Consider the following 25,700-nt stretch of genomic DNA (forward strand, 5'->3'; position numbering starts at 1 on the left):
CCATCATGACGTATTTACAGCAAAAACTTATCATAGCATAAACTTAATCTGACATCTTGTTGGCAAGTCTTCTGTGGCCTTCTCATCTTCCCCTGTTGCTGGCTTCTCCTTTAGTTCCTTACTGAAGGAGCAGATGCTGAGGAAGCAGGCCGAATTAGAGTCAGCGCAGTGCCGTCTCCAACTTCAGGTCCTCACTGACGAGTGCAGTAAGCTTCATAGCCGTGTCCAGGTAGGTTCTCCCATCCTCATCCAGAGAGCTTCGGGAATAGGAGTGGAGAAGGAATCTAAACAGAACTTTGGTTCATCTCAGATACAAAGAAGGATTTACCAAGCTTTTTAAGGAGCAAACAAGACCACCTCTTTATTCTGTTTTTGATTAGGGCATTTATCAGAAGTATACACATTTTGGGATGAATTCAGCAGTTTGAACTTTGAACCAATTAAACATTAGGCTGATAATTCAAATTCTCAGTCTTTTTTACCTCCCTGAACCTACCAAGAAAATGAGGGGTGTAGCCAAGATGACCACTGAAGACTTCCAGCCCTCGTATTTTCTGATCTGGGCTCTTGTTGGCTTAGTTGCTGGTTGAAATAGGGGAGAACGGCCGCAGGGCTCTCTCTGGGACTCATGTCAGCATCTCCATGTAACGGATGAAAAACGTCCCCATGTCAGATGAAGGGATTGTGCAGGAGGGGAGCATTGGACAAAAAGGCTTCACACTTACAACATGGTTTTCATTTTAGGACTTGCAGAAACTTATTGTGCAGCATCGGGATCAGATTTCACAGCCCCCCAGGGGCTCCCAAGCACGTTCCCTGAACTGCCTGCCCTCCAGCCAGAACCAGCACAAGTACCATTTCCAGAAGACCTTCACGGTGTCTCAGACAGGAAACTGCCGCATCATGGCATACTGTGATGCTCTGAGCTGCCTGGTGGTGTCACAGCCTTCTCCTCAGGCCTCCTTCCTGCCAGGTGAGCGGTCAAGCACCTCGGCCTTCGTGTTCATTATTGGACTTCATTTGCTTCTCTGCTCCCTGTTTGCAGAATCCAGGACTCGCTAGCAAGTGAACACTGACCATAGCCGCCAGACCACCTTCCCTAGTCCGTTAATGCTGATTCTCTGCAGGGGCTGCAGAGATACCTGTCCGTTGGCTTCATTCTGTACGTGTATTCAACCAGAGCTCAGAAATGCAAATTAATACCTGTGATAAAGTAAGAGCAGGGAGGGTACTTGGAAGCATGGGTTACTGGTGTAGTCCAAGGAGAAGAACGGCACCTCCTTTCTGTCCCGTTAAAGGTACAGATTCATGGGGGCATCCGACAGGCTTAATCGGGAGAGTATGAGACTTGAATTTAATATTTTTGTTTGTTTATTTGTTTTTTAAATAATTTTTCCACCCAGTGTGGGGCTCAGACTTAGGACCCTGACATCAGGAGTCACATGCTCTACCGACTGAACCGGACAGGTGCCCCGAGACTGGAAATTTTTTTTTTAAGATTTTATTTATTTAGGGGCGCCTGGGTGGCTCAGTGGGTTGAGCCGCTGCCTTCAGCTCAGGTCATGACCTCAGGGTCCTGGGATCGAGTCCCACATTGGGCTCTCTGCTCAGCAGGGAGCCTGCTTCTCTCTCTCTCTCTCTCTCTGCCTGCCTCTCTGCCTATTTGTGATCTCTCTCTTCAAATGAATAAATAAAATCTTTAAAAACAAAAAAAAACAAGATTTTATTTATTTATTTGACAGAGAGAGAGATCACAAGCAGCCAGAAAGGCAGGTGGGGGGTGGGGGAGCAGGCTCCTTGCTGCCCAGAGAGTCTATGTGGGGCTCAGTCCCAGGACCCCAAGACCATGACCCAAGCTGAAGGCACAGGCTTAATCCACTAAGCCACCCAGGCATCCCTGGAAATTTTTTTTTTTTTTTGTAAGATTTTATTTATTTATTTGACAGACAGAGATCATAAGTAGGCAGAGAGGCAGGCAGAGAGAGAGGGGGAAGCAGGCTCCCCTCTGAGCAGAGAGCCCGATGTGGGGCTCGATCCCAGGACCCTGGGATCATGACCTGAGGCGAAGGCAGAAGCTCAAACCCACTGAGCCACCCAGGCGCCCCTGGAAATATTTTTAAAAACGCTATCCTAGGGGTGCCTGGGTGGCTCAGTCAGTATAGCATCTTGATTTTGGCTCAGGTCGCCATCTCAGGGTCATGGGATCCAGCCCCCAGTTGGACTCTGTGCTTAGCAGGGAATCTGCTTGAGTTTCTCTCCCTTTTCCTCTACTCTGCCCCTTGCTTGTTCCTGCGGTCTCTCTAAAATAAATAAATAAATAAATCTTAAAACGAAACAAAACAAAAAAAAACTATCCCAAGGGCTAATTCAAGTTGAAACAAGATTTAATACTTATTTTCAGTAATATTCAAACAGATAAATTTTGAATAAAAGAATTTGGAAATACATTGATTAATATTGATAATAATATAGTAAATATTAAATAGTCTCATATTTTGTGCTTTTTTAAAAGCTTAATTTTAGGTTTTAAATGTTGAAAACCAAATCTCCTCACATGCCCACTTAAATCATTCCTAATTGTAGTAGTTGTTTCTTTGCACAAGTTTTAGCATGTGATTTCTCCCAGCTGTCAGGTCCTTTTGCTTCAACCTGATTTCCTGTTTACCCACTTAACAAGTTTCATACAAAAGCTTCACAACTGTGTCCCCCTAAACTTAGGTATATATAGGATTAGAAGTAGCATTCCTCTATTACTGCATATTTTTCTGTTCAGTGATAGCTGGGAGTTGAGAGTAGCTCCAGTTAAGGGGAACATAAAAGGATTATTTATAACGTTTGTAGCCCATCCACATCTTTAATAAAGTATTTATCATAAAAGCCTTCCCTACAACTGGGAAAATATTTATTTATTTATTTATTTGAATTGTTCCCCCAGCAATGGAATGGGGGTGATATGTTCCTTTTTCCTTAATGCATCTATCCCACACAGCACAGCCAGCTCTTGATAGCCTGTTGGTGCTAATTTCTCTGTTTCCCTTGATCATGAATTAGGCCAGTATTTGTGTTCCCTGTTGATTTAAAGCCTGTAGTTTCCCTCTTTGTCTTCTGGCTCTCCTAATTCTGTTTCAGGAGAAAACACAATGAACTTTTCCCACTTGTTTCCCCAGAGAAGCTTAAGTATGACTCAAGGGTGTCTTGATTCTAGGATTTGAGAAATTCTGTTTATGGATAACTTGGATAATAATAGATAATTATATATTGTCAAGAGTCTAGGAATAGAACAGAGTATCAATAAATTAAAAAGGACAAATTTTGGTGGGGGATTTTTTTTCTTCTTCTGAAATGATGCAAATTGATTAGAATACTTAAAGTGTCATCTGTTTTTATTCCATTCAGACAAATATAGTATATCTTGACCACCTGACACAGAAATCACCCATCTTCATTCTTTATGGTTCACTTTTTCTTCATCTTCACTCTCTGTGGATATCTATATTAATAGCTTTATTGAAATTTGACTGACATACACTAAATTGCACATATTGAAAGTATAGTTGGATGAATTTTGATATATGTGTACAGCCCTGAAACCATCCCCACAGTTGAGATAATGAACCCATCTTTTCCCCCAGAGTTTTCTCATGCCCTTTATAATCCATCTCCTATCTGCCCCCCCCATCCTCAGGCAGCCACTCATCTACTTTCTCAATATACATCAGTTTGCATTTTCTAGAATTTTACATAATTGTACTCATACAGTATTAGCTTTTTTGTCTGGCTTCTTTCAGCATAAAGTTACAGAGATTCATCCATATTATTGTATATATCAGTAGTTTATGTCCTTGTATTGTTGGCTAGTATTCTGTGTTTATGTGTATGTAGTGGTTTATCTGTTCACCTGTGGTTGGACATTTGGAGTGGAATATACTTCTTAAAATAATTATCACCCTGGGGAATTTTTATTTTCTTTGCCTGACTGGCTGTTTTCCAGGGATTTATATGCCAGGAAAGCTGAACAAAAGAGCTCCTTGAAAAGGTGGTTTGCTTTGCCTTAAATTGACTTACAGTGATTTCATGCTCTCTTGTCTTTGGCAGGCTTTGGTGTTAAGATGTTGAGTACTGCCAACATGAAAAGCAGTCAGTACATTGCCATGCATGGCAAACAGATCCGTGGACTGGCTTTCAGCAGTAGGTCCAAAGGCTTGCTGCTCTCAGCATCCCTAGACAACACTGTTAAACTGACCAGGTGGGTGCTTCAGGGAGGAGGTTGGGGCCTGGTCCGGTTAGCGTTGAACAGTGTGGAAATTAATATCCGTGTTAGGATGGCCTTAGCTCCGTGTGTGTGTGTGGGGGGGGCATTGTCTTCTGAGATCCAGTTCATTGAATTTAAAATGTATTGCTTTTCAAAGTAGATAAGACAGGCTCCACAACAGTATGGCAATGCCCCGTTTTTTGGTTTTTGGTTTGTTTTTTTTTTTAATTATCTTAAGCTAGACAGATGAGAGGAACACCCTCGATGGTCGAATGACGGTATGGAGGAAGCTGTCGTACTGGGCACCGTGGAGTTGCCATACCATCTTTGACCTGCTTATTGCTGGTCTATTTCCAGGATCATCCTATGGAACAAAAATGCTCTCCAGGAACTCATTCTCCTGGGGTGCCTTGACTTCTCTTATCAGTAACCCTCGGTTAACTTCATTTTATCTTTCACATGCCCTGCGATTGCTGTGAACCCGATCTGAACGGGTCTCAGGGCCTTCATCTTTAGAAAGTAGTTCTGATCAGACGTCTGATAGTTGGCTTCCTGTTCCACGGTTAAATCTGAGGGACATCATGATATCACCATCAGGCCTGATAAGCCTTTGATTTTTCAAGAATGCTTCGGCTTAATTAGCCCTGAAACTCAACGTAGCATTATGTTTTATACGTATATATAAAATATTTTTTCCTAGTTGTGTTAAAAAAAAAAAGGTGAAAGAAGAGCCAGTTAAAGACCAAAGTTATTGATTACTCCCTCTGGGTGGTTGGAGTGTTAGTTTTTGTTTCTCTCATAGGTATATTCTAATTTTTCAGCCTTGAATATTGATTACCTATGTAATAGATAATTACAGAGAATTGGGGTAGAACGGGGAATGTACTGTTTAAATATCTCTTTAACTTATTCTTTTATTTTCCTTACATTTCAAGAGGAAAGCCTGTGTCCCTCAAAACAAATATTTTGGAATTGAAAAGGGTTATGTGGGCAGTCCCTGCAGGAAATTGGGAATCCCAAATAGTTTGGGTGTGTGGGTGTGTTCTTAAAAGATTATCACTGAAACGATAATCTTTACATCTTTGTTATATATTTGATTTTCTTTTCTTTTTTTTTTTTTAAAAGATTTTATTTATTTATTTGACAGAGAGAAATCACAAGTAGGCAGAGAGGCAGGCAGAGAGAGAGAGAGGGAAGCAGGCTCCCCGCTGAGCAGAGAGCCCGATGCGGGACTCGATCCCAGGACTCTGAGATCATGACCTGAGCCGAAGGCAGTGGCTTAACCCACTGAGCCACCCAGGCGCCCTATATTTGATTTTCTTAATACATTGTTGTAAAAGTCTTGTATCTCCACAGCCTGGAGACAAACACAGTAGTCCAGACTTACAATGCTGGACGCCCTGTCTGGAGCTGCTGCTGGTGTCTTGATGAAAGCAATCACATCTATGCTGGACTGGTCAATGGTTCGATCCTGGTGTATGACCTTCGAAACACGAGCTGTCATATCGAGGAGTTAGTACCTCAGAAAGCCAGGTAGGGGACCACTTAGGTTTTCCCTGTAGGTAGCAACTTTCTCTTGGACCGTCATATGAGTCCTGTCTTTTGACAATGTTTGATGTTTGTTCAGAATTCCTCACAGAGGACAATTCTCTGTGTGCGGTGATGCATTCCTGCTTAAGACTCAGTAAGAGCCTTTCTGTGTGTTCATGCTATTTCTTCATGGTAGAAAGCCCTGATGCCAAGTATAGCCAGGTTCATACAGTCACTCATCACTCAGCGTGGCAAAATGAAGTCAGATCTGTGTTCCAGACCCGGCTCCAATGCATAGGAACTGTGTGACCTTGGTTACAGTTCTTGGCCTGTTACAGAGACTTGCTTTAATAGCCACATGTCAGACGCACAGGAAGAGATCAGTAATGGGTGGGCCTGGAAAAAAATGATTGAAAATTTCCCTAACCTCCAGCTAGACCAAGTTGGTCTGAAGATGCCATGTTACGACAACGAATCCTTTATAATCCCATTACAGAGTTCGCTGGTTTTCAGAGTCAGCCGGGGTTCTGAGGGTGAGTGGTGGCAACACCACTGTGACTCTGCAGAATGTGTTGGGTCCCATTTGGGCGTAATGCATTCCTGAAGGCATAAAATTCTCAAAACGAGAAGTGGAATCTGACCTAGACCAAAATGAGAAGTATCTTAAAAGAGAATTTCCATTTCCAGTGTGAACATATATTAAAAAGGGGGCATAGGGATCTAAACAGAAAGATATCACCATAGCAGTGATAGAGTAATGGTTCCTGAACCTAGGTCAGCACTCTGGCATCCTCTCATTGGGGTGGGGCAGCCTCCTGCTTCCGGTATGTGGTCTGTGGGCCTGAAGGTGACAGATGTGAACTCCCGGCCAACATGGGGCCTGCCCTTGATGTCAACAGATGCAGGCAGAGCAGGCAATAAATAAAATAGAGCAAACAGCCAGGAAAGTATTTGTGTGCAGTGCTCACTGCTGCCTCCGTTTGCTTCACTGTGACAGGGCAGTGAAAGAAAGCAGGCAAAGTGACCGCCTCGGCAAGTGCAGCAGAAACAGAGTTCATCGGAACAGTCGGCCGGCTGATACTTCTGAGAGAATTCTTGGCACACAGTTCTGGTCATGTGCTTGCAGAAAGAGATTTAGAAAATTTCTAAAGAAACAGTCTTGTTTTTGAATTAAAATGTAGTTGCTTCAGGGACCCCTGGCTGGCTTCATTGGAAGAACGTGTGACTCTTGATCTCAGGGTCACGAGTTCGAACTCCACGTTGGGCGGAGAGATGCCTTAAATTTAAAAAAAAAAAAAAAAAGGCAGTTGCTTCAGGCAGTATTTGAATTGAAGGGTCTGTCCAATCCAGCGTGGAAGCTTTATCCGATGTGTAAGCTGGATTTCCTTTCGGACTTTACTCGTGTATGTGGCCAACCCCCTTACTGGAAACTTCAACACCACTCAGTCTTTCTTCTTCCTTGTATTTGTGATCTTGTACTATTAAATTTCCTAGTCCTTTTTTTTTTACACTGTTTTTCAAACGTGTGATATCTCCTCTGAAATTGGCTGCAGAGATTATAGGTATACTTTTGTTTCTCCAGAGGGGGTTGGTAGTTTTTAATCAAATGTCAAAGGACAGTGATCCACGGAAGGTCTTTAACCTCTTCTATAGAGGTAGGACTGTGCTTGGGCTCCTGGCAGTGGGGTCTGGAGCAGTACAGGTACTGGAATGTGAAACATGTTTTCATTTCTTCCCCTTTAGATGCCCGCTGGTATCCCTGTCATACATACCCAGAGCTGCCTCAGCTGCATTTCCGTATGGTGGGGTGTTGGCTGGAACCTTGGAGAATGCTTCCTTCTGGGAGCTCAGAATGGGCTTTTCTCATTGGCCTCATGTGCTGCCCATGGAGCCAGGGGGCTGCGTAGACTTTCAGACAGAGAGCAGCACCCGGCATTGTCTTGTGACCTACAGGCCTGGTGAGTGTTGGGATGTCCTTGTGGGACCACCTGTGGTTTGTCTGGGAGCGGATCGGTTCAGGGGAGGACAGGAGGTCTTGCCCTACCCTTCAGGTGGCACTGGGAAGCCCCTCACAGACTAATGGTTTGTGCTACTACATGGGGGCTGGTGGCCCCACATTGCTCTTTGGAGCCTGCCTCTGCTTCTCACTTGTCTGCGGATTCTTCTAGGTACTCCTTGGTGTGAGTCAGCCACTTGAGGGGCCCCTGTGATTTAGGCAGTACTGGAATGAGGAGGCCTGGAATTGAGGCCAGTGAGCCACCCTCCGTGCAGTTCCGTATCTTCTTCTGCTTGCCCTTAAGGAAGATAAAAACCTGAGCCGGGGTCTGGCAGAATACCGTGATTTCACTAAAAAGGATAGCTTACGCTCAAAATTGTTGCCCTTATAGGCAAAAATCTGTCGTAGAGGGTGCTTGGGTGGCTCCGTGGGTTAAAGCCTCTGCCTTCGGCTCAGGTCATGATCCCAGGGTCCTGGGATCGAGCCCCACATCAGGCTCTGCTCGGCAGGGAGCCTGCTTCCCTCTCTCTTTGCCTGCCTCTCTGCCTACTTGTGATCTCTGTCTATCAAATAAATAAATAAAATCTTGAAAAAAAATATCTGTTGTAGATAACTTGCTTTATCTTAGCCTGGGGTACTGAATTTCACTTGTGCTGTGTTTCATTTTGTTCTTGTTATTACAGTTGCTTTGTTGCTGTTCTTAACAGCTTGATGAATTGTGGCTCTCCCACATGGGGGGTGTGTAAGCAGCTGAGGTACTTCCTTCATTTCTTTGGGTCATCCTCATGAAGCCAGATTGGTTCTCTGTCCTGTAGATAAAAATCACAACACTTTACGAAGTGTGTTGATGGAGATGTCCTACAAGCTGGATGATGCTGGAGAGCCGGTCTGTTCCTGCCATCCTGTACAAACGTTCCTCGGGGGACCCACTTGCAAACTACTGACCAAAAGTGCCATTTTCCAAAACCCAGGGAATGATGGCCGCATCCTGGTGTCTACTGGGGATGAAGCATCAAATTCTGCCCTGGTGAGCCTATTATTTTTTTTTATACTGAAGTGTGTAAAGCAAAAAGCCTACAAGTCACACTTTACATCCTGTTCTGTAATTTGCTCCTCTCTCATTTAACTTCCTAGCTTGGATGTCTTTCCATTTCAGTATCTGTAGATTCACCTCATTCTTTTTTATGTGAGCTGAGTATCCTGTGGGCCATCTTGTGAATCTTAAAAAGAAAAAAAAAAAGGAACTACTGAAACCCCTATAAAATAATTGATTCAGGGGTGCCTGGGGGGCTCAGGGGCTCAGTCAGTTAAACATCTGCTTTCTGCTTGGGTCACAATCTCAGGGTCCAGGGATCAAGCCATACCTCGGGCTCCCTGCTCATTGGGGAGTCTGCTTCTCCCTCTCCCCCTGCTTGTGCTCTCTCTCTCTCTCTCTCTGTCGAATGAGTAAATAAAATGTTTTAAAATAAATAGATAGATAGAATAATTGATTCAGGCAACAGTTTCATGAATTCAGGGTGAAACCAACAAATGAATGGTTGATGGGGAATTGTACAATGGAGGGTCAGTCTGTCATGATCTGGACGCATTGATCAGCCTTAACATCGCTGTAAGTGGGTTTACAAGAAAAAATTTGCCTCTTAATGTAAGACATGAAGCACATGGCACCTTCATTGAGATGCCATTGAACCTAAATCTAATCAAACTTTGAATAGTGGCTAACCAGTAGAGTTGCACCAGCCACATAAGCAGTTGAAACGTAATTAGTGTGAATGAAGAACTTAATTTTTAAATTTTTTTTGTTCTATTTTGCATAATCTTATTTTTTTTAAAGGCATATAGACAATAAACAAAGTAAACAATCAGATCTTCACTTCTACCCAGTATTATCTGTCCTAGAACATTAAGTCCCAGTCTCTAAACATCTTAAATTTCAATAATCGTCCTCTTCATCAGAGTCCATGACTTTTCTTCTGTTGAATTTAACTGTGGTTTTCTTTTCTGTTTGTTGGCTTACTTTTTCAAGGATTTCTATTAAACCTTGTTCTGATACCTTCCCACTTAGTTGTCCATATCTTGCCATCTGTATGAGGTAATTCTCTACTGCTTTAGTTTTTTCGGGCTTTACAAGCGCTAAGTTACTTAAATGGGCCCGGGCTGACTGATCCAGGACTTGGGCTAAGATACTGTTTCTCATTTCTGCTTCCCTGTGCTTTGCTTCCTGTTGTGCTGCATCGCCAGGATCCCCATGCTTCGCCTGCAGTTCGGCCAACCTTTGCTTCCTCAGCGCCTCCAGTTCCTCCTCCGCCATGGTGCGGCAGTCCGGGGTTAATTTTTAAATTTTTATTTAATTTTAATTTAAATAGCCTTATGTGGCTAGTGGTCACCATATTAGGTAGCACCACTATAGAGTAAGGGTAAAATGACATGAAGTAATAAGAAAAAAATCAAAATAGAATTAGTAAAACAGATATGGTAAAAAGTTGATAATCTGGGTAATAGGCAGTTCGTTGTACTACCCTACTTCTTACTATTAAAATATTTTCATGATAAAAAGTTTTTGAAGAAGAAAGGAAAGCACTGGTTAGAAGATTTCATGAAGGCAGAGTCAGGGACTTTTTTGTCTTACTGAGTCTTCTGTCCCTTGATGAAAGAGCTTGATGGAAGGGGCTGAATACTGGCTTGGTTTTCAGGTTCACTCACAGGAAGACTAATTGCTTATGAAGGTAGCAGAGGCCACACCTAAACTATGTTGTGTATCCTGGCTTTGTGAAGGTTAGGGACAGTCTGTTTTGCTCCCCAGGCAGTGCCTTTTCTGCAGCTCTTTCAAACTTGTCCAGTGCCTTAAGGAGGGCACTTGTTTTTGTTTTTGTTTTTTTTTTAAGATTTTATTTATTTATTTGTCAGAGACAGAGGGAGAGAGAGCGAGCGAGCACAGGCAGACAGAGAGGCAGGCAGAGGAAGAAGCAGGCTCCCTGCCAAGCAAGGAGCCCGATGCGGGACTCGATCCCAGGACTCTGGGATCATGACCTGAGCCGAAGGCAGCTGCTTAACCAACTGAGCCACCCAGGCGTCCCAAAGGAGGGCACTTGTGGTGAGCACCTGGTGTTGTACGGAACCGTTGAATCACTTTATTGAACACCAGAAGCTAATATTACAGTGTATGTTAACTAACTGGAGTTTAAATAAAAACTTAACAAAAGGGCGCCTTGTGGCTCAGGCAGTTAAGCATCTGCCTTCAGCTCAGGTCATGATCCCAGGGCCCTGGGATCAAGCCCCACATCAGGCTCCCTTCTGAGCAGTGAGCCTGCTTCTCCCTCTCACTCTCCCTCTCTATTCTCCCCACCCCCCAATAAATAAATAAATAAAAAATTTTTTTTTAAACCCCACAAAGTTGTCTGATGATCAAGCAAGCAGGTCCCCTAGCTGAACTGAATGATTCTTGACCCTGCTCTCTGTCCTTCTGTAGCTATGGGATGCTGGCAGTGGCTCATTGCTGCAGGAACTGCCAGCTGATCAGCCTGTCTTGGACATCTGCCCATTTGAGGTGAACCACAACAGCTACTTGGCTACCTTAACCGAGAAGATGGTCCACATCTATAGGTGGGAGTGACTGTGTCTGGAAATTGGCAGGCCTGCTGCTGGTTTACATTAAATGTTTGCTGGCAGCCCTGAGCAAGGTCCCTGCTTACTGTCTGTGGCCTAGAACTTCTGGGATCGTGATTCCTTTGGGTTGATGTGACTGGACAACTCCGGGTCACTGAAACACTACAGACTGTATTTGCAGTGTCCATCACAAGAGTAAGTAACTGGTACTCCCATCTACGTTATTCATGTCTTGGGTTAAAATTCTTCAGGAATCTGTTGAGAAACTCTATTTCTGATCAGACATTCTGCTGGACCTCAGAGAATATCCTCCAAGCAGTCATTTAGGATATGAGTGTACACCAAGCATTTTCTGAAGGATGTGACCCCATCTAAGCGGTCTTGTCACTTGAGCTCTGTGACTTGGGGACAACTGCTTCTATCCCAGAAGGGCCTAACCGTCTTCACGTCGCATGGATGCAGTAGAGTCTTAAGTCGAACACAAGAGGGCACTGTACAACTGCTGAAGGATTTGATCTACTTCTGACCTTGAGTGTTGACAGCCTCTCAGTAGCTCAAGTCTTATCCCCACAGAAATGTCTGGTAGAGCGCATCTGGTCTGCTTTGTGGCAGCACCAGAACATTCCAGGTGTGCGGGGCTGGGATATCGACAAGCCCAGCGAATGAGGCGGCTGATGAGCTGTTGACCCCTTCCTAATGCTGAGCGTGTTAAGTTCTCATTGTGGGAGCCAAGGAAGGAGACCAGTTTGAGCAGTGGGCAAGCCTCGTTTTTTTTCTAGCTAGCATGGGATTTCAAGCTTGGTTGTAGATAAGCCAGTGCTCTGAAAACCACTCCTTTTCCCTCACTAGGAAAAGACACTTACTTGAGTCTCCTGGTAAGATCCAGACCAAAGGGCCAACTGAGAGAGGCTTACAAAAGAGAAGCTCCTCAGACCACTGGTGAAAACAGAAGAAAGGCTTGTCTTTTCCATTTTGAAAGCATTCCTATCCGAATAAAGCCAAGCTCTCAGAGTAGGGGGGCTTTTCTTGGGCATGTTTAGAGTTCCCAGGAAAAGCCTTCCTCATGTGAAACTGGTATTTGGCTTCAACTTCCCCTGATAGGCCTGCCTTCCTAACCTTTAAAAAAAGTTGTTAGAAAAACAGTTACTCTCAGGAAGGTAATAGTGGTTGGAGACCTGTGTGGATTGCAGGGAGAAGCCCGCCAGCTTTCGCTCCGGCCGTGGGTTGTCCAGCATGGCGAGCTCTCTTCTCTCCAGTAGAAGGTTCGGTTTGTGCCTGCTCTGCCTAAGGCTGCGCTGCTGAACCACAGCCCACGACAGAATGTGCCTCGGGCCTGGGTGCCACGGACTCTGTTCGTAGAAGCAGAATGGCCAGCAGTGTGACTTTCTGACATTAAGTGTTCTGGAAATGTTATTATTTTTATTTTAAAACAGTTCTGGCCTGACAAGTCCTGAGCTGTTGCCAGCATTTCTCACCAGCAAGGGGTTATTGCAGTAGATTTCCCCAGCATTCCAAGTTCTAGTTGTGCCTTTTAAAGAGTGGCCTCCTTCTATTTTAGTACATCTTACAAAAAAGCCAGTTTGCAGAGCCTGGGAAAGAGCCCCTTTTTCTCAGAGGAGATACTCCTTTCACTTTGTCGATGATTCAGAAGGACTGCCTGGGCCTAGAGCATCAGCAGCAGGAAGGGATTCGAACTGAAAAGCAGAATACGTGGTTTCAGCAGATTCCCAGAGAGGATGCAGTTGGGCAGGCCCTGGCTGCCTTTGTCTTTGGCAAGGACAAACCTGGAGCAGGGTTAGAATTTGTCTAGGGCTGGAAGTTTACTCAGCCCATGCTGATTGCACCCTACCCCGCCCCACCCCACTGCCCTGCTCCCCGCCAAGCATATGAACCAAGGGACTTATTACCACGGAGATTGGGTGATTCTCAGGTCTTGCCAGTTCTTGCATTCCTCCAGTAAATTCAAATGCTTCAGAAACAAATTTGTAACTTCAACTGATTGCCCCCAAGGAAAAGACTTTGCCCCCCCCCCCAGCCACCCTTCCCCAGGCCCCCTCAGGACGGAGGAGATTCTATCTGTGGAACCCAGGCTCCGGGCTCCTATCAGCACGAGGCTCTGCCTCTGCATGTCCCCTCACCCCTGTCTCTAAGGTATTTCTCCCATTTGAGGGTTTGGAGTTAAGCAGACTCAAAATATCTTGTCGATGTATATATCCTTGTACCTGCTTTGACAAACAGGGCAGTAGGATCTCTGTTCACGTTCTTTGTTTTAATGTTTGTGTTAATGTTAATATGAAAATAAAGCGTTGGTCATGTGTACCAGTTCCTGGTGTCTTTTGTTTGTTTGACTGCCAGAGGCAAGAGCATGTCTGCCTCTTGGGAAAGTGGTTCATTCTCAGCCTGGTGGATCTCTATATTTCATGCAGTACTGGGTCTGAATTACACTGGATGGGCTCTGGATCTCAAGTAAACATTTGAATAGGTGAGGGATTTAACCAGCAATTCTGTTCTACTCTTACTTAAAGGGAAGCTGTGTATTTGCTTCATAAGAGCTTGCCTATACTGGTTATTTGTTTGCGCTCAGTTCCAAAGGGCCTAATCTCGGAAACTACACTTCCCAGACTCCCTTTGCCCACTGGCTTCCTTGGTATTTTCTTTGAATCCAGAAAAACCATAATGTGGGAGGAAGGGAGTGGAAGAGAAGACTTATCCTTTTATTTCTCTTAATCTTTGGCAGCCCTGGGACAGCAACAGCAGCCCTGGGCAAGCATGGACTCAGGGTTCCTGCTCAGCACAGTTCTGGCCTCTTGCCTCAGTGTCTTTGTTCTGTTTAGTTCAGGAATTTCTGTTGCCATAAATCATTGTTCTGGGATTAGATTGGAAAGGCTGAAAATGTTTTCTAGCTGAACAGCAAAGGGATTTTACTAGATCCCAGGAGGACCGGATCCCTAGGTAGAAGCTTGCTATTGTCATGGAGCCTGGTGCTCCAACAGTAGATGACAGAGGTCCTGGGTTGGAAGGAACCTCCATATCACTAAGAAACTCAACGCCATTTTTTTCTCTTCCACAGTACTCATTTCCCGTCTCCACTTGGCTATCAAGTGAAATTCTGGAAGCAGACATTTGTGTGTCCTTGTCTTTTGATGAGTCAGCTTCACTGTGTTGGTAACAATTGCTTCTATTTATCCCTTTAGAGTTTACAAAGTCCCTTCCTGATCTAATGCTTAATTTTTATTGTTTTTTAAAAGATTTTATTTATTCATTTGACAGAGATCACAAGTAGGCAGAGAATCAGGCGGTGGGGAGAGGGGAGCAGGCTCCCTGCTGAGCAGAGAGCCCGATGTGGGGCTCGATTCCAGGACCCTGGGATCATAACCTGAGCCGAAGGCAGAGGCTTTAACCCACTGAGCCACCCAGGCACCCCTATTGCTTAATTTTTAAACAACGTTATGGAATAAGTATTGTTATTCCAACTTACAGGGAAAGAAACAGCGAGCCTTTTAAAGGAAAGTGACATTAGCATTTCATTTAATTTTTATTTTAAAATACATATTTTAAAAAATATATCCTCATATTTACATCCTATACTTTCCATTACTGACCGCTAAGCAGTTGGGAAACGGTAGAAACTCATTTTCACTTTTTTTTTTTTTTAAAAGATTTTATTTATTTATTTGACAGAGATCACAAGCAGGCAGGGAGGCAGGCAGAGAGAGGAGGAAGCAGGCTCCCCGCTGAGCGGAGAGCCTGATGCAGGACTCCATCCCAGGATGCCAGGATCATGACCTGAGCCCAAGGCAGCAGCCCAACCAGGCATCCCAATGAAGCTTTAAAAAAAAAAAAAAAGTTTGGCTAAGGCCATGGAGACTCAAGCTAAAGTTGCCTGTTGCCAGTCAGGAGTTGATCCTCCCTTAGAAATGGGCGTGTCTCAGTATCCCTGCTGTTGTCAGTCACTGGCTAGAGAAAGCCTCGGGAAGGAGGTTTCCTGCTGTGGCGGCACTAATGAATTTTAGGGCTTAGCAGCTGGACCCACAGTAGCAGTCAGATATGCTCCCATCGTTTCAAGTTCTGAGGGGCTCATTTTCAAGGCCACCACACCTGGGCAAATTCTGTAACTTGTCTGAGCGTTCCTTTCATATAAAAGGTGTACCACACCATTAGGACTGAGGGGATGATAAATGTACTAACATGCTTCCGGGCACCCCCAAATTATGCAGCCAAAGGCCCTGAACATGTCTGTCACAGAAACATCAGTGATGATCTAGGCCAAAAATCTAAGACCCAGAGAGGAGCCCAGCATTCTAGAGTCGGGATGGCCCACCTCCCTTGCAACTTGTCACGTTGCACAAAACGTGGTCCCTTACTGTTAAGAAATTTCATGCCTGGGGCGCCTGGGTGGCTCAGAGGTTTGGGCCTCTGCCTTCAGCTCAGGTCATAATCCCAGTGTCCTGGGATCAAGCCCCACATCGGGCTCTCTGCTCAGCAGGGAACTTGCTTCCTCCTCTCTCTGCCTGCTTCTCTGCCTGCTTGTGATCTCCGTCTGTCAAATAAATAAATAAATAAGTAAAAAAAATTTTTTTTTCATACCTTTTTTGGGGACGGTGGGGATCTTAATGAGAGACATGAATGTTAGCATCTGATAATGTAGGTTTCCTTTCCCTGACTCAGGTTGCAAGTAACTCAGGTGAGCTGAGGGAAAGGGCATATCATCTGCCTAGTGCAGGACTGTCACTCTCTCAACGGCCAGGTTACCATCCTCATGAGGTGGCCTGATGTCAGGGCCAATTCTAGAACTTCCTCTGGGGTACAAGTCAGGTGTCAGCACCTCACAGGGCTTAAGCTTCCAGAATGGTTTCTCCTCTCCTGACCTCAACACCCTTTCTTAGGTTAGGCCTTCGTTCCTTTCTATCTACTGCTGACTAATCTGACTAACAATCTTTTTTTTTTATTTTTTTTATTTTTTTGTCTTTTTGAGGGGCATGGGGCATATGGATATGAACCAGGGACCTCTTAACAACTAATTTTCTTTTTTTTTTTTTTTAAGATTTTATTTATTTACTTGACAGACAGAGGTTACAAGTAGGCAGAGAGGCAGAGAGAGAGAGGAGGAAGCAGGCTCCCTGCGGAGCAGAGAGCCTGATGCGGGGCTCGATCCCAGGACCCTGAGATCATGACCTGAGCCAAAGGCAGAGGCTTAACCCACTGAGCCACCCAGGCGCCCCAACAACTAATTTTCGACACCATGTTTTAGAGAAACAACTGAGCTGCACCTAGCTCAAGCCTAGGAATTTACCAGACTTTTCTGGAAGGACTGCTTGAACCTGGTGGTGGCATTTTATTTTGTTTTATTTTTCCCCCTAGTGGTGGTTATTTTAAGCAGATGGCAGGGTATTTCCCAGAGGCATATATTCCCTCCTTCATTCCAGGAACAAGTGGTCTACCAGGCCCCACTTTCATTAACCCACTGTCCATCTGACTGTTGGCAGCTCACACACAGAGCTGAGCTTATGTAACAGAAACTCCAGGTCTTTTTACCCAATCATCTGTTAAGTGAAGTTCTGAACTTTGTTTTTCTCTCACCGGATAAGATTTCCTTTGAACCAAATCCAGATATTGTTACTTTCGGCCCATGTCCAGCTTCCAGGTGAGACCTTCTGCTAAGTGTAGCCTATTTGGATAAAGTTGTTACTTTTCAAGGGCAAACGAGGGTTCATGGCATCCCTCCTCGCATCCTATTTCCACAGCAGGCTCCTGATTCAGCCAGCCCTGTACCCGGCTTTCTAGAGCAGAGAACAGTTCCACACTCCCTTTCCCTCTTCAGTTGACCTGTCTTGAGCGCGGAGCTGAGCGGTTCTAGCCATGTGACATGGGTTCTTACACTGGACAGTGGTGTTCCCAGCCTCAGCATCCACCAGGGTGTAAAAGTATCATAATATTCACGACTGTCTGCTTTATTTTCATTTTAAACGTAGGAGAAATAAGTTGTGTGGCATCAGCCTAGGCTGTTCTGGAAATGGAGACAAGAGTGAAAATGAGTTTCTACCATTTCCCAACTGCTTAGCGGTCAGTAATGGTAAGTATAGGTTGTAAATATGAGGATATTTTTTTAAAAATATGTATTTTAAATAAAAATTAAATGAAATGCTAATGTCAATTTCCTTTAAAAGGATCACTGTTTCTTTCCCTGTAAATTGGAATAACAATACTTATTCCATAACATTGTTTAAAAATTAAGCAATAGGGGCGCCTGGGTGGCTCAGTGGGTTAAAGCCTCTGCCTTCGGCTCAGGTCGTGATCCCGGCGTCCTGGGATCGAGCCCTGCATTGGGCTCTCTCCTTCTCTCTGCGACTCTGCCTGCTTGTGCATTTTCTCTCTCTCTCTCTGACAAATAAAAATCTTTAAGATTCATTTATTTGAGAGAGGGCATGTGTGCATGAAAAAGAGAGAGCGTGCACTCACATGCACAGGAGAGAATGCAAGTTCAAGTTGGGGGCAAGGGGAGAGGGAAAGAGAGAAGCAGAGTCCCCACTGAGTGTAGAGCCTACATTGGGCTGCATCCTGAAACCATGAACTGAGCCAAAATCGAGTCAGATGCTTAACCGACCGAGTCACCCAGGTACCACATTAGCCAAACCTTGAGAGCTACGTGCAGTTTAAGTTCCATCTAAGCTGTTTCCGCCCATCCATCCGTCCTGACCTCTCTATTTCACACAGAACCAGACCTGTGTTGTGTTTAATGGCTCTTTGACTCACCCGGTTTTTCCCACAAGTGTTGCCCCTAATAAATTATTGGCATGACTAATTCCCCTTCCTTTTTGGCCGATTTTTTTGTTGTGGTAAAATGCACTTATTTATTTAAAGTAAACTCTGCACCCAACATGGAGCTTGAGCTCACAGCCCCGAGATCAAGAGTCGCATGCTCTTCTGACTGTGCCAGCCAGGCGTCCCACCCTCTTAGACATTTTTAAGTACAGCTCTATGTATTAAGTTCATATTGTTGTACATCTGTGTCCGTAATTTTTCATCTTGTAAAACCGAAACTCTATACCCATTAAATAATAATAACACCTGATTCTTCCCTCCTCCCAGCCCCTGGCAACCACCATTCTACTTTCTGTCTCTTGTGTATTTGCTCTAAGCACCTCATATAAGTGGAATCATACAATATTTGTCTTTTTGTGAGTGGCTTATTTCACTGAGTACAGTTTCCTCAAGGTTCACGCACATGGTGGACTATGTCAGAATTTCCTTTTTTAAGACTGAATGATACTCTATTGTTGGAGTAGACCAGCTTTTGCTTATCCATTCTTCTGTCAGTGGATGCTTGGGCTGCTTCCATATTTATTTAAGCTATCGGGAGTAATGTTGCTATGAACATGTGTGTACAGATACCTCTCTGAGACCCTTCTTTCGGTTTTTTTTCACCCAGAAGTGGAATTGCTGGATTGCCGTAATTCTGTTTTTAATTTTTTGAGGAACTGCCATACTGCTGTTCCGCTTTGCATTTCCACCACCGTGCCTGAGGGTCTTGATTTCTCCACATCCTCCCCCACCTTTTTTTTGTTATTTTCTGGGTCTTTTAAAGTTTATTTTTTGTTTAAGTAATCTATCCATCCCAGTATGGGGCTTAACCCACAACCCTGAGATCAAGAGAAGCATGCTTTTCCAACTGAGTCAGCCAGGCTCCCCTATTTTCTGGTTTTTTTGTATGGTAACCATCCTGCTGGGTGTGAGGTGGTATCTCATTATGGTTTTGATTTGCATTTCCCTTATTATTAATTTTGAGCATTTCTTAGATAATATTGGGCACATTTTCATGTGCTTATTGACTCTTTGTGTATCTTGTTTGGAGAAATGTTTATTCATACCTTTTGCCCATTTTAAAAATTGGATTATTTGGGTTTTTTGTTGATGGTCAATTCCCTTTTATTGTCTGCTTCCCAGCAAACCTAGATTAATAGAAGTAGTTCTGGGAGTGTTCCAGAAAACAGGTAGTAAGATGGGTATGATGGGACCCCAGAATAATAAAAACTGGATCACTGTACTTATCTGCCAGAAGTCAGGAGACCGCAATTATCATTATTTCCAGGAAGACTGAAGAGGCAACCAAAGGGCTAATCAGCAGGGAGTTGCAGAGAGGGTTAATAAAAGATAACATCCTTAGGGGCAAAATAGACTCAGCCAGAAAAGGTGATTTTTAACATCCATTTTTAACATCCAAACAAACAAAAAACCCCAGAAGAATGGAGGAGCAGGAGGCTAAGGGTGGCCGTCCCCAGTAATTCATGCTCCCATGCTCAGTTTCTAGACCTGAGCCAATTTTCAGATCCAGAACCCATTGATGAGTAAGGAGCTAGAAGCCTAGGAACAGAGACCCTGCAACACTATGACAGATAATATACCCCTGCAATGATTCCCTCTGTCTTTCCCTCAAAGATTCATGGCCATCTACTTGGGTGACCGTTCACTGACAAAAGGGAAATAGCCAGACATGTTGAGGACTGTTGGACACTTGGTCTGAGTTGACACTGACACTTAAGAGACCGAAAGCATCGTCAGCCCCCTGGCCTCTGGGGGTCTGTAATAAGTGGAGTCCTGGCTAAGGTATGGCTCTTGGATATGTGGGCACGGCCCACACTGGATATGTGGTGATCATTTTCCCAGTCCCCAAATATATAAATGGAAATGAGTAATACCACATTGTGTTTCTGGCCTGTGTGGTAAGAATTGTGACAGGAGGGGTGCCTGGGTGGCTCAGATGATTAAGCATCTGCCTTTGGCTCAGGTCATGATCCCGGGGTCCCGAGATTGAGCCCTATGAGCTCTGAGCTCCTTGCTCGCCGGGAAGCCTGCTTCTCCTTCTGCCTCAGCCTGCCATTCCCCTTGCTTGTGCTCGCTCTCTCTCTGTCAAATAAATGGATAAAATCTTAAAAAAAAATTATACCAATAAAAGCTAAATGTGAACCTTGGAAATTGCTCTTATCACTGGCCAATGTCTTATTGGGGGATGGAGAATGGTGGAATTAGTGCCACCATTAAAGACCAGAAGGATGCAAGTGTGACCCTGGAAGAGGCAGTATGAAAGATATTCCCAAGGAGAGTAGCTGCAAACTGTGCCCTTGGCTTTCCACTTTGTATGGAAGGGACAGGTGGTCTAAGGTGAGACGATATACAGGTTCCTGGGCAGGGTTTAGTGGCCTGGTGGATGTGGATGACTTATATGGAAGAAGGCATAACACGTAATTTTTATCAGCTGACAACGCCCACCAGAAGGCCTCCACCATGGAAGAGGCACTGAACAATCAACCAGGCAAAATGACTCGGTCAGTTCACATCAGGCAGTCTTCAGCCCCTGCAAACTTGATAGGCGGGCACATGAACAGAACGGTCACGGTGACAAAATGGAGGCAACATATGGACCCAAAGTCCATATGGAAGAATGGACTCCCACTTACCAAAGCTGCCTCTGAATGTCCACCGTGTCAGGAATAGAGACCAACACTGGGTCTCTGATAGGCTCTATTTCTAGAGGAGATCAAGCAGCTTTGTGCTGTTAAGTCAGCTACAATGTGCTCCCTTCTTCCGAAAAGGCCAGCAATTCTTCCTTACAGGGCTAAATACTTATTCTGGGTTCAGATTTGCCTTTCTTGCTCTTAGCTTCAGCCAGCAGAATGCCTGGTTGAAACACAGACTGCCACATGGTGTAACATCTCACCCAGAGGACCCACTTTACAGTGAATGGATTGCAGAAGTGAGCCATGACCATGGGACTACACCATCCGGAAGCAGCCAGCTAATGAAATACTGGTAATGACCTTCTAAAGGCACAGCTGAAGCACTAGCTGAGAAGAAACAAAGAATGGGGTGACATTCTTCAGGATACAGTATTAAATTAGAGACTTCTATATGGTACTGTAACCCCAATAGAGGGAATACATGAAGAGTTATCCCCACTTACCATCACTCAGTGACTTGGGTAATTCTGTGCTTCCTAGACCAACAACTCTGGGCTCCATGTAGTTGAAGTTCCTGTGTCCCTACAGGGGTATACCTTGCCAGAGGACACAGCGAGGGTCCTCCAGAACTACAAGTTATGACTGCTACTTTGGGACCTTGTGCTCAGGAACACAGGCGAGAAGAGGAATCACCATACTGGCAGTGGAAACTAACCCTGATCAATAGGAGGAAGTAGGGGAGGAAGGAAACCCAAGTGGTTCAGTTGGGTGCTTCTGGTTCCCCTTTGACCCTCTGTAACTGTAAACACACATGTGCAACAATACTACAGCAGACTGGCAAGGGTATGAAGACCAAGTTCAGACAACACCAACACCACTACCACCACCAACAACCACCCAGAAATGAAGAATTGGGTCACATTACCAGGTAATCTACCAAGACTTCAGAGATGCTAGCTGAGGGCAAAAGAAATTCAGAATGGAGGAAGAAGACAGCAAATACTAGTTGCAGCCCTGAGATCATTTGCAAAGATAGATGTTAGTGTATCCCACTAATCTCCCTCATTGGAGTTTTTTCCTCCGAGAGAGAGAGAGAGATCCTTTGAAACTACAGAGTAGCTGTTCACCAAATAACAGAGAGAAATTAATGTCTGGGACCCAAAGTGTGAAATATGGTGGGCATGAAAATTTGCCTCTCAGGTCTCCCGACTCTGGGAGTGCAAGTGACCAGTTTTCCCAGTTGCTGTGCTCTGAAATCCACTGTGTTCACCCTGAAACCACAATCCCCAAGGTTACTCCCAGCCAATGACTGTGTGGCAGAGAGGCTAAAGCGGACTCATTCCTGGGAAACTTTCATCCTAATAAGTCTCTTCCGTGGCTAATCCTGTACAGAGAATGTTGGTTTTTTTTTTTTTTAAGGTTTTATTTGTTTAAGTAATCTCGATGTCCAATGTGGGGTTTAGAACTCACAATCCCAAGATCAAGAGTCACATGTTCTTCCAACTGAGCCAGTTGGGCATCTCTGGAGATTGCCTCTCCTAGGACCCAGAATAACCCAGCAGTAGGCAAATACATTAGGAATAGTAGGAATAGATTAGGAATAGTAGGAATAGATTATGAAACCCAGACAGCCTAGTCCAGCTCTCTTAACCCATAGTTCTATCCCTAAAGCACGAGATAGGAGGTGTTCAGACATAATAATTGCTCATAAATGAATGAATATAAAAGTGATATTGTGGACAAGGGGTTTATTTTTCCAGGGAGGCTTTAAAAACATTTAGACTTTTGAGATGAGCATTGAGGGATAAGAAAAAAAAAAGTTTTAAAATGAAAGTGTTAGAACGTCACGGGTCAATGTTCCTTCTATTTGATCTTGAAATCTTGGATACTGGCAGAGGTCAGGAAGTTGCCTGGGGAGAGGGAGACCACCCGTGCCGGCTTAGTTGTTGGGGACAGTGTATTCCTGGATACCATAATCAGATATGTCTGAAAACTACTCCAGGTGATTCAGCTGCACAGTCAAGTTTGGGAAAGTATTCCTGAACTCTGGAAGCTGCCATAGTCCTTAAATCAGAGTAAGAAGGGGCAGGGGGACTGCTCTGCCCAGTCACCTCCTTTCACCTTGCTTGCCCAAACAGTAGGTGAGAGAGCCTCTGGAGGGCTTCCTGGAGGTAGGGACCTTTCAGCCATTCAGCAATGGGAGAAGCAGCTTGGCCATGTCAGTAAGTCTTCACGGATTGCCCTCTGTGTGCTCAACACCATGCTCAGTACTTTGTGGATAGTTGTGAGGGGGTTAAGGCTCCTCCTTTCATAACTCTTACTTGGGGATTAAATCGTAGCCCCACAGAAAACCCTCCAAGAGCCTCCCATGGTACTTAAATTTAACTGAACTTAAACTTCACGCAATTGTTTTCTGTGTACCCTATGTGTTCTTTGTTACTTTATTCCCACCCTTTCAGTCTTCTTTTGGATTAATCATATGCTTTTTATTCCAGTGGGGTTTTTTGTTTGTTTGTTTCTTCTATTAGCTTTACACATACCCATTCTTGTGTTCTTTTAGTGTTCACCTTAGACTCTCGGGCCTAGAGAGTACAGTCCGCGTCCTTGATTATATACAATGGGAGTCATATAGTTCACTGTTACATCTGGTATGAATCCCTCAATTATTGTGCTTAAAGCAACAGTAATTGTCCACATACTGACTCTGTCAGCACTCTTTATTCCTTCCCGAACTCTTTATTTCTTCCGTTGGGTCATTTTCCCTCAGTCTTGTGTAGGGCAGATCTGTCTGGCAATGAGTTATCTATCTCAGCTTCAGCTTGTCTGAAAATGTCTTTAAACTTTTAAAAAATGGGTCCAATTGTATTTAGCATTAGCTTTTATTGGGGTAAAATTCACATAACATAAAATTCACTACTTTAACCATTTTTAAGTGTACCATTCAGTGTTTGTTTGTTTTTTAGTATATCCACAATGTCATGCAACCATCACCACTATCTGATTCCCAAAAGAAACTCCATACTTTTCGGGGTGCTTGGGTGGCTCGGTGGGTTAAGCCTCTGCCTTCGGCTCAGGTCATGATTCCCAGGGTCCTGGGATAGAGCCCCACATCAGGCTCTCTGCTCAACAGGGAATCCGCTTCCCTCACTCTCTGTGCCTGCTTCTCTGCCTACTTGTGATCTCTGTCTGTCAAATAAATAAATAAAATCTTAAAAAAAAAAAAAGAAACTCCATACTTTTCAATTCTCTTCCCTCATCTCCTGGAAACCATTAATCTACTTTTAGTCTCTATGGATTTGCCTATTCTGGATATTTCATAAAAATGCAATCACGCAGGTGCACCTGGCTTCCATAGTTTCTACTGAAAAGTCAGATATTAGTGTTAGTGCTCCTTTGAAGATAATATGTCTTTGTCTGCTTTTAAGATTTTATCTTTCTTTTTGATTTTCAGCAGTTTCATGGTGATGTAGTACTCTTTGTGTTTATCCACTAAGGGTTCCTGGAACTTCTTGAATCTCTAGGTTGGTATCTTTCATCAGTTGGGGGAAATTCAAAGCATGTTTCTTCAATATCGAGCTGCACTGTTGTCTTTCTCCTCTCCCTTTGGGGTTCTAGTTATATATATGTTAGAACTTTTGACTATGGCCCACGTATATCTTAATGCTCTGTTCTTTTTTGAAATCTTTTTTCTTTCTGTGCTTGCTTTTGGATATTTTCCTTTTTTCTAATTTTATTTTATTTATCTATTTATTTTTAAGGATTTTATTTGGGATGTCTGGGTGGCTCAGTTGCTTAAGTGTCTGCCTTCGGCTCAGGTCATGATCTTAGAGTGCTAGGATCAAGTCCCACATTGTGCACACACGCATGCTGGTACGCGTTGTCTCTCTCTCTCTCTGACAAGTAAATAAGTAAAATCTTTTAAAAATACATTTTTATTATCTATCTAGAGAGATTGAGCAAGCAGGGGTAGCAGCAGAGGGACAAAAAGAGAGAGAAAGACCCCCAAGAAGTCTCCCTACCAAGCATGGAGCCCAATGGAGGGCTCAATCCTACACCCAACTCCAAGATCAGCATGCCCAGTTGACTGAGTCACCCAAGCATTCCCCCCATCCTTTTGTATATTTTCTGATCATCTGTTTCCCTTCAATAATTCTGTCTTCTGCAATACCCAGTGCCACAGATTGAATGTTTGTGTCCCTGCCCCCTGCCAAATTGATGTTGAAATCCTAACCCCATAGTTTCTACTGAAAAGTCAGATATTAGTGTTATTGCTCCTTTGAAAATAATGTCTTTGTTTCTAGATTTTTTTCTTTCTCTTTGATTTTCGTGAAGGTGGAGCTCACATGAATGGGAATGGTGTCCTTCTAGAAGAGACCTCGGAGAGCTCCCTAATGCCTTTATACCCTGTGAGGTTATAGCAAGAAGATGGGGCTGTCTATGAACCAGGAAGTGGAAGTCACCAGATAGGGAATCTGCCAGCATCTGGCAGTCCATCATGGACTTCCCAGCCTCCAGAACTGTGAGAAATAAATCTGTATTGTTTTAAGCCACCGAGTCTATGATATTCTGCCATAGCGCCCAAACAGACTAAGACATCCAATCTGCTGTTAAAGTCATTGAATGAATTTAGGGGTGCCTTGGTGGCTCAGTTGGTTAAGTGTTTGCCTTGGGCTCAGGTCATGATCCTTTGGTCCCAGGATCAAGCCTTAAGTTGAGCTCCCTGCTCTGCAGGAGAGTCTGCTTCTCTTTCTTCCTCTGACCCTCCCCCAATTGTGTGGGCTCTCTCTCTCTCAAATAAATAAATAAAATCTTCCCAAAAAATCATCTAATGAATTTTAATTCAGTTCTAGAATGTCCATTT

The 25,700-nt window shown here is 44.1% G+C and overlaps 2 protein-coding genes across 4 annotated transcripts in view; one reads left to right on the forward strand and one right to left on the reverse strand.

Annotated features, from left to right (window-relative positions):
• RFWD3 (ring finger and WD repeat domain 3) overlaps nt 1-13,706 on the forward strand; it is a 54,027-nt gene extending 40,321 nt beyond the window's left edge. For 2 of the 3 annotated variants that reach the window (XM_044255733.1, XM_044255734.1), the window contains exons 7-13: nt 115-229; nt 745-973; nt 4,096-4,246; nt 5,609-5,785; nt 7,526-7,740; nt 8,594-8,805; nt 11,248-13,706. In XM_044255733.1, the coding sequence (XP_044111668.1) occupies nt 115-229; nt 745-973; nt 4,096-4,246; nt 5,609-5,785; nt 7,526-7,740; nt 8,594-8,805; nt 11,248-11,391 (1,243 nt within the window). In that variant the 3' untranslated portion in view covers nt 11,392-13,706. Of the gene's footprint in view, nt 1-114; nt 230-744; nt 974-4,095; nt 4,247-5,608; nt 5,786-7,525; nt 7,741-7,950; nt 8,203-8,593; nt 8,806-11,247 lie in introns of those variants that run through there. The other variant, XM_044255735.1, reaches the window with a different exon arrangement.
• Nucleotides 9,628-10,101, reverse strand: LOC122911242 (programmed cell death protein 5-like). The gene has a single exon (XM_044255737.1). The coding sequence runs from the start codon at nt 10,087-10,089 to the stop codon at nt 9,712-9,714; it is 378 nt and encodes a 125-aa protein (XP_044111672.1). The 5' UTR covers nt 10,090-10,101; the 3' UTR covers nt 9,628-9,711.
• Nucleotides 13,707-25,700: the final 11,994 nt, after the last annotated feature.

The sequence above is a fragment of the Neovison vison genome, chromosome 7 (genome assembly GCF_020171115.1).
Source record: "Neovison vison isolate M4711 chromosome 7, ASM_NN_V1, whole genome shotgun sequence".
Classification (NCBI taxonomy): domain Eukaryota; kingdom Metazoa; phylum Chordata; class Mammalia; order Carnivora; family Mustelidae; genus Neogale; species Neogale vison.